At 43.4% G+C, this 13897-nt stretch overlaps 1 protein-coding gene across 4 annotated transcripts in view; it reads left to right on the top strand.

Moving 5' to 3' along the window:
- The first annotated feature begins 416 nt into the window (after positions 1 to 416).
- The window catches only part of PCYT1B (phosphate cytidylyltransferase 1B, choline), a 135111-nt gene continuing 121630 nt past the window's right edge, over positions 417 to 13897 (top strand). Inside the window, exon 1 of one of the 4 annotated variants that reach the window (XM_019823683.3) lies at positions 417 to 544. In XM_019823683.3, coding sequence (XP_019679242.1) covers positions 542 to 544 — 3 coding nt within the window. In that variant the 5' untranslated portion in view covers positions 417 to 541. Of the gene's footprint in view, positions 545 to 8524; positions 8951 to 13897 lie in introns of those variants that run through there. The other 3 variants (XM_019823678.3, XM_045050557.1, XM_019823681.3) reach the window with 3 other exon arrangements.

Genomic DNA, 13897 nt, shown 5'->3' with positions numbered 1-13897 from the left:
ATTCTTATCCTTACTCTTTAATAAGTAAAGTTTCCCACCGCTGCCTTCCCCCCACCTCTGGCTTCCTTCAAGTTTTTCACCTTGTCCTTTGTTGTTGCTTTTTATCCCCAGTTTGAACATGATATTCCCAGGTTTGTTTTTTTGTCACTGCTTGTTTGGGTATTTATCTTGCTTGGTGTCTCTGAGCTTACTGGGTCTGTAGTTTTGCGTCTGTCATTTTAATGACAAATTCTTTGGAAAGTTTTTGCCCATTATTCAAATATTTCTCCTGCTCTATTTTCTCTTTCTCCTCCTACTGGTATTTTCATATTGTTCCCTTGCTCCTTTTCCTCACTACAGCAGTTCCAATCTATTTCCTCAAAGTCTTGTCCCATGTTGAATATGGTTGTTTTTATTTCTCCTTAGGTGGGACAGGAAGGCTGGAGAAGGCTGAAATTCCCTTCCCTAACCTGGAATAATACTGCAGTATGGCCCTCTGACAAAGTCTTGACCCCTGGAGAGTCGGCCTTTGTGATAGAGAGGGTTCTGGGAGGCGCTCCTGATGGTGAGTCTTCCTCTTCTTCAGCCTGGGTCTCCAGGGGCTATTTCTCAGATCCTCAACGTGAGAATCTGGTGGGGTTCCTGCAGAAAAAGCCCACAAAAGTGTGGGGTCCCTTCTGTGATTGCAGCCCCAGGAATTTCTTAATTTCATGTTAGTCCATGTTGAGCCTCCAGCAATTTATTAAAATTACCATTTAAGTATTCCCCCCAGACCATGGCTCCAGCAGCTTCTCTCCCAGGTGAGCAGATCTCAGCTAGGATTCTCTCTCTGCGTCTATCTCTCCGGGTTTGGGGGTGAGAATTCCCCCTGTTATCTCAGTTCCCTGATGGGTCTAAGGAAAGTCATTGATTTTCAGTTTATCCATATTTTTCTTGATGTAAGGACGGTAGCAACAACTTTCAAGCACTCTACATATAGGAGCTAAAGCCCGAAGTCTCTTGCCCATCTTTTCTGTATATTTTCTGATGAAAGATTCCTTCTAGTTGTTTGCCCATTTTTTAAAAATTGAGTTATTTGTCCCATCATTAAATTATAAGAATTTTTATATGTCCTAAATAAAAGTCCTTTATAGAATATGTTTTGCAAATATGTTCTCCCAATCTGTGGTTTACCTTTTTATTTTCTTAACTGTGTCTTTTGAAAACCAAAATTTTAATTTTTGATGCAATTCATTGTTTTTTCCTTTATGGTTCATGCTTTTTGTGTCCTAAGAAATCTTTGCCTAACCTGAGGTCATAAAGATTTTTCTCCTGTTTCAGTCTAGAAATCTTATGGCTTTTACCTTCAGGTCTATGATCCCTTTCATGTTAGCTTTTACATATAGTGTGAGATAAGGATCGAGAGGTTCATTTTTTTGCTTATGGAAATCCAATTGTTCTAGCAACACTTTAATTTTTAATTATAGTACAACACACATAATGTAAAAGTTATCATCTTAACCATTTCTTTTTAAAGTTTATTTATTTTGAGAGGCAGAGAGAGAGAGAGAGCACGTACACATGCACACGAGCAGGGGTACAGCAAAGAGAGAGGCAGAGAGAGAATCCCAGAGAGGCTCCGGGCTGTCAGCACAGAGCCTGACGCGGGGCTAAATCTCACCAACTGCAAGATCATGACCTGAGCTGAAATCCAGAGTCAGATGCCTAACACCCAACTGAGCCACCCAGGCATCCCTAATCTCAGCCATTTTTAAGTGCAAAGTACATTCACGTTGTTGTGCAACCAATCTCCGGAATTTTTCAACATCACAAACTGAAACTCTGTACCCAATTAAACAATAGTTCCTTATTCCTCCCTGCCCCCAGCCCCTGACAGCCACCATTCTACTTTCTGTCTCTATGAATTTGACTGCTCTAGGTATGTCGTATAATCAGAATCATACAGTAATCTTTTGTGCATGGCCGGTTTATTTCAGTTAGCATAATGTCCTTAAGGTTCATCTGTGTTATGGCACGTGTCAAAATTTCCTTCCTTTTCAATGCTGAATAGTATTCTTTTATATGTAGACCACATTTTGTTTATCCATTCATCTAGTGGCGGACATTTGGATTGCTTCCAGCTTTTGGCTATTGTGAAGAATGCTGTTATGAATGGCATATTCTCTAAGGTGATTTTTTACAGCAATCTCTGCACCCAATGTGGGGCTCGAACTCATGACCCCGAGATCAAGAGCCACATGCTCTACTAGCCATGCCAGCCAGTCAGATCAGGGAGTCTGAGTTCTCCAACACTATTCTTCTTTTTCCAAATTATTTTGGCTACTTTAAGTATTTCTGGATTTCCATATAATGTTTAGAATCAGGGAGTCAATTTCTACCGGAAAACTTGCTGGGAGTTTGACTGGAATTGTGCTGAATATGTAGATTAATTTTGAGAAAACAGATATTTTAACAGCTTTGAGTCTTCCAATCCATGAACACGGCACATTTCTCCCTTTTTGTAGGTTTTCTTTAATTTTTCTCGGCAGTCTTTTATAGTTTTCAGTGCGCATAACTTCCACATGTTTTGTTATATTTGTCTTGAAGTATTCCATGTTTTTTGATGCTGTGTTAAGTTGGTATTGTTTTCTCAATTTCAATTTTTAATTGTTTGCTGTCACGTAAAATTTTAATGCCAACCCAAAACAGACGACTGTCTTTCCCTTCCCTCAACTAGGGTAGGTGATATGACTGTGGAAACAGAATTTCCCTACTTTGGCATTTCTACTGAATTGTCTTTTATGCAGAGAAGAGTTTAGCACACTGCTACTCAGGGACCCAGCATCTTTTCCTTTGGAGCTAGTGTGGAGAGAAGCAAAGCCATCTCTAAATTGGCATCTTGATTTTGATTCCAAGACTCTGGCCCAAAGTTTCCTAACTACGTGGATTTATTTCCAGATATTTGAGTTCATTTTCTTGAATCAAAAGTTTCTGGAAATGTTAAAACGAAACGAAAGTTTGGAAATGCTGTATATTATTCTCTTTCTCCGTAGATTTTCCCCAGGACTTCTAAGTGTATTGTCTTATAATCACCAATTGATGCAGTTGCACTGTCTGGTCAGGAACAGTTTTTAAATTTTTTTTCCAACATTTATTTGTTTGGGGGAGACAGAGAGAGACAGAGCATGAGTGGGGTGGGGGTAGGGGACGAGAGAGAGGGAGACACAGAATCTGAAGCAGGCTCCAGGCTCCGAGCTGTCAGCCCAGAGCCCGACGCGGGGCTTGAACTCACGGACTGTGAGATCATGACCTGAGCCGAAGTCGGACGCTCAACCGACTGAGCCACCCAGGCACCCCAGTCAGGAGCATTTTGAGGTGCAAAAGTTCTAAGCGATCCTTTAACCTGTGGCTCCTCCCACAAAAGAGCCTCTTTGAGATTCACAGTTAAAAGTGAAGAAGAGTCTCTTTTGCGTTGGTAGGTGAGAGAGCAGAGGAGGGAGAAGGAAAGGAAAAAATACAATGAATCAGATTCCCTGGTCAAGCACAGAAGTTTTGCATCATGAAAGAGCTGAAGGCGAATAGCAAAAAGCCATGGGAAAGATGTAGAAGCAATTACAAAATATGTCATGTTCCGTTTTTCTTCAAGTCAGTCTCACACCAGGCAGAAAGTCGGTTTTTCTGCAGGAGAGAAACATGTCAGCAAATCCCCAGCAATCCGTGAACTGGTTGTTATGAGGTGAGGGAAAGAAAACGATCTCTGAGTCACTTGGCTCATCACTCTAACACCTTCGAGAAGTTTTGTTGATGGCCCAGTGGATCAATAAACATGCTTCTTTGCCTGGGCCTTCATTGTTTCAGCAAGTTACTGCAAACTGAAACCACCCTGTGCCTCAAAAGAAAGCTAATAAATTCTCAAGATCCTTACTCCCTGCAGCTTCTCAGTGCCTTTACTTTTCTTCAACACCAGCTGTTCTCCAGATCGGGACTCCATCCTTCGCATTATTTGTCCCCAGTCCTTCCAGGAGTACCTCCCACTGTCAAACCAGATTGCTTTTCTTTGTACTATTCTCCTACCCACTCAAAGCCAAATTGAACAAGAAAAAAAATAGTGCAATTTTGATGCCAAATGAATTTGGCCATCAACAAAATGTTTCCCGAACACTTAATATGTGCCGGACACTCTTCTCGTTGCTGGGGATATCGGCAGTGAAGCAAAGCCCCGCGCTCTCACTCACCTGGGAGAGAGAGACAGTAAACTTGTAATGGAATATGTCCCTTATGAAGTGAAACAAAGCAGGGGAAGGGGGAAGAGAGAATGAGGAGTTGAGGTGGTAAGATAGATTATGTAAGTCAGGGAAATATTCAGTTTGACAGCACCTCTTGTACTGATTTGTAATTCCATGAGGGCTGGTACTGCTGTAATTGCCTTCACTTTTTCTCCTGGGTGAGGGCTTGATACAAAGTAGATGTTCAGTAAATCCAATGGAAACAGTAATACGCAAAATATGTAAATTTTACCCTTGAACTTGGACACATCTTGACATCATGTGGGTGGAGTATGTTTTTAGTCCATCATTTGGAAATGCAAAGTCTATACTTGTATTCCTTCTTCAGAACTGTTGCCAGCTCATTCCAAGGGATCAGGAAAAGCAGAAAGACAGGGAGTCACAGGCAGTCACTCTCCTCCAGGAATGAAGACGCTATCCTCTCATCTGTTCCCTGGCTTCATCTCAGAACTAAGACCCCCAAAACAGCCTTGGGTGAATTCGTCAAAGATTTTCCAAGCCCCGTTGACTAAAATCCCCCAAACAGCCTTGGGTGAACACAGCAGGCAGAGTTTCTAAGCCGGTTATCAGGCATACGCAGGGCAAAAGAGAAGAGGCAGTTACAAAACACTTTAGGGATTCATTAATTCATTAAATCATTTTCAAAGCAACTACTATATACCAAGGACTGTGCTAGAGTTGGAGCAAATCATTTCATCTGAGTCCAGAATCTAGCCTTCAGCCACTTAGATTCAGAAAATCATATTGTTCAGACGTTCAGAGATGATTAGACTTTTGATGACAAACTACCTGTAATTAACTATAATTAAAATAACCAGAAAATGCTAATTAATCCATTAATTTCTACAGTGATTTAAAATACCTCTAGCTGGGCCTGCTGCTAACATTTGTGGGGTCAGGGCAGGAATCTAAATGCAGGCCCGTGTATCATATGTCTAAATATTTAAAAGTTTGAAATCATGCTAGCAGACTGTGTGTACCTGTGTATATGGGGGGGGCGGTGGGCGGAGCCAAAGGCCCTCCTCTGTGCCACAGCACTGGGTGGGGCCAGCCCAGATATCCGGTTTCTGTTCACATTTTCCTGCTAAAAGCTCTACCACCCCTTATACCCAGGGACATGCAGTTCTGTGGGGAGGTTACCCCCCAGGAAGATGGCCCTGAGGGAGAAGCCATGAAAGTCCTGGAAGCAGGGGGGGGAAACATCTGGACAGAGACCTCTAGAGTATTCTAGAGGGGGGCGGTAAGGGTCTCCAGGCATGTACCCTGTCCCATGGCCACATGGACTCCTCGGAAGAGAGCTAAAACAAGGCCCTCTCAAACGAAGCACGTAAAGCCATGTTCCTGGGCTCACCCTGCCCACCGGTGAGGTACCAGGAAGGCAAAGAGAATGCTGCTGGGGAATTAATTCATGGAAAGAAGAGTATTGCATCAGCTCTGGACCTGAGGCCTGGTTGACCAGCCACACCACCTGGCGTAGAACACCTCATCTCCTGAACCACGAGGATACTCATTCCCCAAATTCAAGAGCGTTTCTCTTATAATAGGACTAACACAGTTTGCTTCCCCCACAACGCCCAATTCTCCGAGGGTCAGGGGCTGCAGAGAGAGAGAGAAAGTATCAGTGCTGCAGACCAGGAGACTTAGGGGCTAAATCCAGCCCTCACTCTGTTCACCAAGTGGGACTGCTTGGCCCAGAGGAGCACCTTTTTGAAATTTATGTATTTATTTTGAGAGAACGGTGGGGAGGAGCAAAGAGAGAGAGAGGGAGAGAGAGAATCCCAGGCAGACTCTGGGTGACAGCACAGAGCCTGATGCAGGGCTCAAAGTCATGAACCATGAGATCATGACCTGAGCCAAAATCAAGAGTTGGAAGCTTAACTGACTGAGCCACACAGGTGCCCCAAGTTAATTCACACATAGTGCCTTATACAGGAACTGAGATCTGCTGCCCACCCATTTCCACCTCTGTGGGCCTGGGCAACTAGGTTCTACCCACTGACACAACTATCAGGGCTCTGGGGCACCCCTTGTATAGACCACAGGGGATTGTTCATAGGGATAATCTGAGACCATTTTAGTTTATGAGACTCTCCAAAGCAGAGAAGACCCCAGAAAGCTACCAATAAGTGTTCAGATAATAGACATCTTCATAATCCAAGGGTAAGTGGCTTAATTCAATCACCTGGGCTAGATCTATGTTAAGAATACAGTACGTTGTTGTATTGGTGGCCCTGTCTCCATTCCATTTGCTTTAGAGTCAGAATTAATCAAAACCTATCCTCTCAACGTTCTAATGCTCAGGGCCAATAATCGCCTACTCTAAGCAGGAATTAACTGAGGGAATAGATTGGCAGCCCGTCTTCTTTTGGATGTGTGACAAGAAGCTTGGAAATATAATCAAATGCACTGTTATTCTAAGAGATGACAACAAGAGGCAATTTCAAAACAAGCCTCTCTTGTGAACCGTTGGGCCTTGATGACACAAGAGTGATTTTTCCATTACTGAGAAGAGTAAACCAGTGCAAATACAGGTAGATGATGTTTTTCTGACAGCTGAGCCAGGTTTTACTTCACTTTCAGAGAAATCTTCTGTTAGAGTCCATCTGTACATGCAGTGTTGGTCCGGCCACATTTCAGTGGGTCCAGTGAATCACTCTGGGAGAAATAATGTGCCCAGGACTTGGGCTTTTCTTTTTCTCTTTTAGCTGACTACCTGGAACCCACTGCTGGAGTGTGGCTTACATCTGATGGCCAATCTTAGCCTCTTTGGGGGGATGAGCCATGGGGATAAGAACAGGGATGAGGGAAAGACACGGGAATGAAGAAGGATAAGGTATCCGAGAAAATGCTTGGGTCTGAATAGAATCATTGCAAATTGGGGGCTCTAGGGACCTGGGGGAGAGGTCTGACACAAATATAATATCTCTTTCCTTCCTCACTTCCTCAGTGACTCAGTTCCTCAGTCACTTCTAGGTCAAGTTCCACGGGATTTTCTCCCTATTGCCCTCTCAACTCCCCTCATGCTGGAGATTCTCTCCTACAGTCCTCACGTTGTTTACAAAACAAGTATATCAGCCCTAGTTTAGTAAGCACAGCCACTATGAGATGTGGAGGAAGGGATTTAACATAGGAAATAGACCTGGCCCACTGTGGGAGGGGTGGGGGGAATGGAGGTCGGTGGGACAATTGGATGATGGGACAAGTTAACCCATCTACAGTTACAAGCCCAGCATATACGGCTGCCAAAGTGCAGGAGGATCCCCCCACCCCCAGGAAGCTCTGGGAAGCCGCTCCGACCTCCCTTGGGCTGGAGAAACGTCTGAGGGCGGACTCTGAGCTGCTGTTGCTTAACGGGGTCAGCGGTTAGTAAGATGATGGATCGAGACACAGAGCAAAGGGGAGTGAGGGTAATCTGGGACCTTCTGTCACCACTCCCAACCATGACAACCTTTGGAAATAATGACCACCTCACCCTCACCTTCCACATCTTGTATAAAATCCTCTTTTGGTCAACTCGAACCCGGAGCCGGAAGGGAAGGGGATCCCCGGGAATGGGATTCCAGCTGGCTAAGTCCGCACGCTACACCCCACCATGCTAGGCAATGTAGCAGCGATTCACTGACAGAGCTTCTCCAGCAACCAGCCCAGCACCCGGACACAGAAAGGCTGGGATGGATGGATGGGTGCAAAGGTTGAAAGGCTCCTTTGACCGATCAGAGCGCGTTGTCTCATCCTGGAGAGTGTGATAGGTGAGCGAGTGACCAAGAGTTTTCCCGCTAGCGTGGAGCTTGGAAAATCTTTATGTGGCTAAGGCGAATTTAGATGGACAGCCATCTTCATTCTGAGCCGAGGTATGATACTCGTGTTAACAGCAGCACTTAAAAAGAATCTTGTCCAAAATGCCCCAGTACATGCATATTTAAAGAGTTCTTTTAACACACAATGGTATTTGAGGGGGAATTACCTTAACACAACTTGTAAAGATTCTACATTATTAAAATGCACAAGTTCACTTACCGGTGGTGATTAGAATGGCTCCTTGGCAGAGAAAATGTTTATTAGAATCAAAGTATGTAGGAGAGATTTCCTTTCTCTATCTTTATTCTCCCATTGAAAGAAAGTGTTGAAGTGTGTATTAACAGTTCAAGGTCTCGGCTACTTTTTATCTTGAAAAAAAGAGACAAAATGTTTGTCATTCCGGGAGCATAATCAGTTCAGCCGGCACACAATGACATAGTTAATTCACCAACGGAATTTGTTGCCATAGCTCCAGTGAGGGATAGGGGAGATAAAACAATGGCCTTTTTCACCAGTGCAGCTTTCACCACAACCTGCCTGTCCCCGCACGGCAGGCCATGATAGCGCCAGTCCAGAGCACAGCACTTGTCGATGAACAGCGGCCCAGAGGGGACAAGAGGAGGCCGGTGGCAAACAAAGCAGGAACACCCAGCACCTTGGATCTCTGCTCATTCGATCACTGGGACACGACTAGCTCCTCGGAGCTGTGGTTCAGGTTCACCGTTGGTCAAGTGCTCCAGTAAATCCAGAGAAGGAAGATTTCATCCTGGGACTCAAAAGAACTCCAAAGAGAAGAGAGGACTCTAGGAGACGGGGAAAGCAGACCAGGAGCAGACATGGTGGGCCACCAGCAATGCACCTTGGAACAGGATACCAGGGACCATGGCACTTCCAGATCCTGGCGCAAGGTAACAGACATGCTTTCTTAGTGATCTTCGCCTGTTTGAATATCGAAGTAGGTCCCCAAAGTAAAGCCCTATGTATCTGTGAGTGTAACGGACCTGCGCTAATTAATATAGTCCCTCTCAACATGGAAATCTTATCCTTTCCATCTTAAGGTGATAAAAAAGAAAAGTTGGGGCTCCTGTTTGTTTATCCCCTTACTGACTATGCAGGATCCCTGGATAGAGTTAGATGACAGGAACAGCTTCTCTTTCTGAAAAGCAGTCAAATCAGGATGAGGAAATGTAGGTGGTTCCAGGCAAAGAAGGACGCTGTGTGAGCCTGAGGGCGTTGGAGAACCGTGGTAACAAAGTGCTCATTACCCTATAGAATGAGAAAGTTTCCTCTTAGAAAAGTCACAACATCCTGACATCCGTTTCTGAATTTCTCGTTGTGCAATTATCACAGAAGTGAGACCACCTCGTATGGTCTTGCCTTGTGGGGCATTGAGTGCCTAAGGGAATGTGCATTTTAGTGGAGTCCTATTAAATCAAATGAATTCTAGATGGAAAAAGCTTAGGTGGTCAGACGAAATAGTAAGAAGGCTTTCAGGTGATGTGAAGGAGAGGTTAGGACCGGGGGAAGCTTCCTGGCAGTGACATAATGTTCCTGCTTTACAGTAAAGGTGGTTTCACGCCACACCCTGACAGCAGTTTCTTGGGTCTCAAGACACCAGCTCTGCTCTTGCTTGTAGCGGCACTCCTTCGAAAGCTCCCCATCCCCCTCAGAGCGAGCAGGGCTGGCTGGTTCAAGCACCCCATGCCTCAGAAAGTAGTCTAGGCCCACAGCCACTGGGCACCTGGGCAACACGGCTAGGAGAGCAATTCCTCTATTCGATCCCTTCCCCATTGGCCCCAGTATTGTCTCAGATTTGGAAAAAGTGTACATGTTGGGGACTCATGAGTTTTACCAGCTCATTTTATTGTGTAAATGGGGGGATAAGGATGCATTTCAGTCCTTCGTTTATTCTTTCTTCCACATCTCATTCCAAAAATAGATTTGACATGGTATTAAAACAACTAAAGAGATTCAGTTCTTGACTGGTACAGATATGGAAAGTTGAGATGATCTTTCTCTGTCCAGTCACGGAGAATTAAATCTGTGCAAATAATCACTCCGTATTCCCATACCTTTTGTGAATTGAAAAATAACCAAGGTCTTCTAATCTCATGGGTCTCCCAATAGCATCACTTAATATACTAACGGCTGCAGTTTTGGAGCGCCTGGCTGGCTCAGTTGGTGGAGCCTGCAACTCTTGGTTTCAGGGGTGTGAGTTCAAGCCCCAAATTGGGTGTAGAGATTACCTAAAAATAAAATCTTTAGGGGCACCTGCGTGGCTCAGTCAATGAAGGGTCTGACTCTTGATATCAGATCTGGTCATGATCTCACAGTCATGACATCAAGCTCTATATTGGGTTCTGCGCTGAGCATGGAGCCTGCTTAAGATTCTCTCTCTCCTTCACTCTTGGCGCCTCCCTGCCCGATAAATAAATGAACTTAAAAAAATAAAATCTTAAAAAAAGAGCAGCTGCAAGTTTTGGTCCTTAGTAGGTGGCACGCCCTGTGGTGAGTACGTTGGGTGTCTTATTTCATGTGATTACGTCCAGCAAAAGTGCCTGAGCTCCTGACTACTTCCCTATTCTGCTAATCTGTGCTTTACTTTCTTCACTTACATGGGCTGGGTTTATTTAGCCTCCTCGGGCAAGCATGAATTACACTATTAATTATAACAATGACGAAGAAGTGATTGTGTTGACATTTTAATCAGCCTTTTGGGTTCTCGGTGTACTTTTCATACAAAAGCTGACCTCAACTTCTATAAATTTAACTTCCTGACTCCCACCTCTCTTGCTCACCATACACTGATACCCCCAAGCTAATAGTACTGCTTACCAACTGATAGTTGTAAACATTGTCATTAAATATTTTATCGGAACAATGAGGATAATTCTGAATTTAATAATATTTATGAGTTCTCTAGGAATGCGAACACCCTTTATTTATTTTTTTGCCTACTTTTGAATTTTTATTTTTATTATTTTTTTTATATATGAAATTTATTGACAAATTGGTTTCCATACAACACCCAGTGCTCATCCCAAAAGGTGCCCTCCTCAATACCCATCACCCACCCTCTCCTCCCTCCCACCCCCCATCAACCCTCAGTTTGTTCTCAGTTTTTAACAGTCTCTTATGCTTTGGCTCTCTCCCACTCTAACTTCTTTTTTTTTTTTTTCCTTCCCCTCCCCCATGGGTTCCTGTTAAGTTTCTCAGGATCCACATAAGAGTGAAACCATATGGTATCTGTCTTTCTCTGTATGGCTTATTTCACTTAGCATCACACTCTCCAGTTCCATCCACGTTGCTACAAAAGGCCAGATTTCATTTTTTCTCATTGCCACGTAATATTCCATTGTGTATATAAACCACAATTTCTTTATCCATTCATCAGTTGATGGACATTTAGGCTCTTTCCATCATTTGGCTATTGTTGAGAGTGCTGCTATGAACATTGGGGTACAAGTGGCCCTATGCATCAGTACTCCTGTATCCCTTGGATAAATTCCTAGCAGTGCTATTGCTGGGTCATAGGGTAGGTCTATTTTTAATTTTCTGAGGAACCTCCACACTGCTTTCCAGAGCGGCTGCACCAATTTGCATTCCCACCAACAGTGCAAGAGGGTTCCCGTTTCTCCACATCGTCTCCAGCATCTATAGTCTCCTGATTTGTTCATTTTGGCCATTCTGACTGGCGTGAGGTGATACCTGAGTGTGGTTTTGATTTGTATTTCCCTGATAAGGAGCGACGCTGAACATCTTTTCATGTGCCTGTTGGCCATCTGGATGTCTTCTTTAGAGAAGTGTCTATTCATGTTTTCTGCCCATTTCTTCACTGGGTTATTTGTTTTTCGGGTGTGGAGTTTGGTGAGCTCTTTATAGATTTTGGATACTAGCCCTTTGTCCGATATGTCATTTGCGAATATCTTTTCCCATTCCGTTGGTTGCCTTTTCGTTTTGTTGGTTGTTTCCTTTGCTGTGCAGAAGCTTTTTATCTTCATAAGGTCCCAGTAATTCACTTTTGCTTTTAATTCCCTTGCCTTTGGGGATGTGTCGAGGAAGAGATTGCTACGGCTGAGGTCAGAGAGGTCTTTTCCTGCTTTCTCCTCTAGGGTTTTGATGGTTTCCTGTCTCACATTTAGGTCCTTTATCCATTTTGAGTTTATTTTTGTGAATGGTGTGAGAAAGTGGTCTAGTTTCAACCTTCTGCATGTTGCTGTCCAGTTCTCCCAGCACCATTTGTTAAAGAGGCTGTCTTTTTTCCATTGGATGTTGCGAACACCCTTTAAATGAGAGAGCCGGTTATTCATTTTGCACATATTTAACTTTGGTACTTGATCGGCACTTATTTGGAAATAGGAGAATGCCTGGATACATCTCAATTCCTCTTACTCCAAATCCCGTCAGGTAGACGTTATTTACATTCTCGTTTTCAAGTGAGAAATTTCAAGCTCACAGAAGTTAAGTAAATTGCCAAAGGTAGTAAGTGTACAGCTAAGATTCAGGATCTTGGAATACATTTTCACTTTTTCTAAATGTTTATTTTTGAAAGAGAGAGAGAGAGAGAGCTCGTGAGCTGGGGAGGGGCAGAGAGAGAGGGAGAGAGAGAATCTCAAGCGGGCGCCACACTATCAGCGTGGAGCCCGACTTGGAGCTCGAACTCACGAACGATGAGATTATGACCAGAGTTGACATCGAGACTCATTCAGGTGCCCCCATTTTCACTTTTTTTTTAAGCCTGCACTATCATTTAAGATAGCCACGAACCACATATGGCTGTTTAAATTTAAATTTTAGTTTAGGGGCACCTGTGTGGCTCAATCGGTTAAGCATCCAACTTTGGCTCAGGATATGATCTTGTGGTCTGTGAGTTCTAGCCCCCCCCCCCCCCGTCGGGCTCTGTGCTGACGGCTCAGAGCCTGGATCCTGCTTTGGAGTCTGTGTCTGCCTCTCTCTCTCTCTCTCTCTCTTTCTCTCCCTCTCAAAAATAAATAAACATTAAAACATTTTTTAATTTAAATTTTAGTTTAAATTAAATAAAATTTAAAATTTAGTTCCTCAGTGGCAGTAGCCACATTTCAAGTGCTCAGTAGCCACGTGTGGCTAGTGACTACCTCATGTGGATGGCTAGACAGCACAGATATAGAATATTACATCACTGCAGAAAGTTCTATTGGATAATACTGCTTTAAGTTGTAGTATCTCTTTTCGATATGTTGACACATGTCCTCAAAATATATTGCAGTACTGTTATAAGTAATATGGATTTAATATTTTACAGTAAAATTTCATTCATTGGAAGTCTCCTCATTTGCATAGCACCAAGTTAACTTTGATCTGCAAATTAATAATATAGATAAGAGTCAAGGAGACGTTAAACACACTTCAGAGGCCAAAGATTTTTAAGCACCATCAAATAACTCCAGAAGCACTCACTTAGATGCAAGCAATTGATATGATAATTACACATCATTTTTATTTATTCATTAAAACAGGATCCCCTAAGGTGCCCTGGTAGGAAATAATATGGTTAGCCTAGTGCTTTATAGCAAATCTTCTGCTATTTCTAAATTCTATGGAAAATCATTTTATACTACTGATTTACCTTCCTCTCTTCCTTTGGATCATTAAGTAAATTGGTAGCATAAAATACTATCACAGTGAAATTTTTATTAGCTCAAGATCTAATTCTAAAACCCTCCCTCTTCCACTCTATCCCAGGATACCCCGGAAGGAGTGTCCCTGGGGGCCCCTCATAGACCCTGGAGGGGTTTGATAAATATCTGTTGATTGACAGAGACAGTTCTTTCAAGATGCCACTTATAGGAGTGGACTCTGATTTTCTACATAGAATT

The sequence above is a fragment of the Felis catus genome, chromosome X (assembly GCF_018350175.1).
Source record: "Felis catus isolate Fca126 chromosome X, F.catus_Fca126_mat1.0, whole genome shotgun sequence".
Classification (NCBI taxonomy): domain Eukaryota; kingdom Metazoa; phylum Chordata; class Mammalia; order Carnivora; family Felidae; genus Felis; species Felis catus.
The sequence above is the reverse complement of the archived record's forward strand: the minus strand, read 5'-3'. Positions and strand labels throughout refer to the sequence as shown.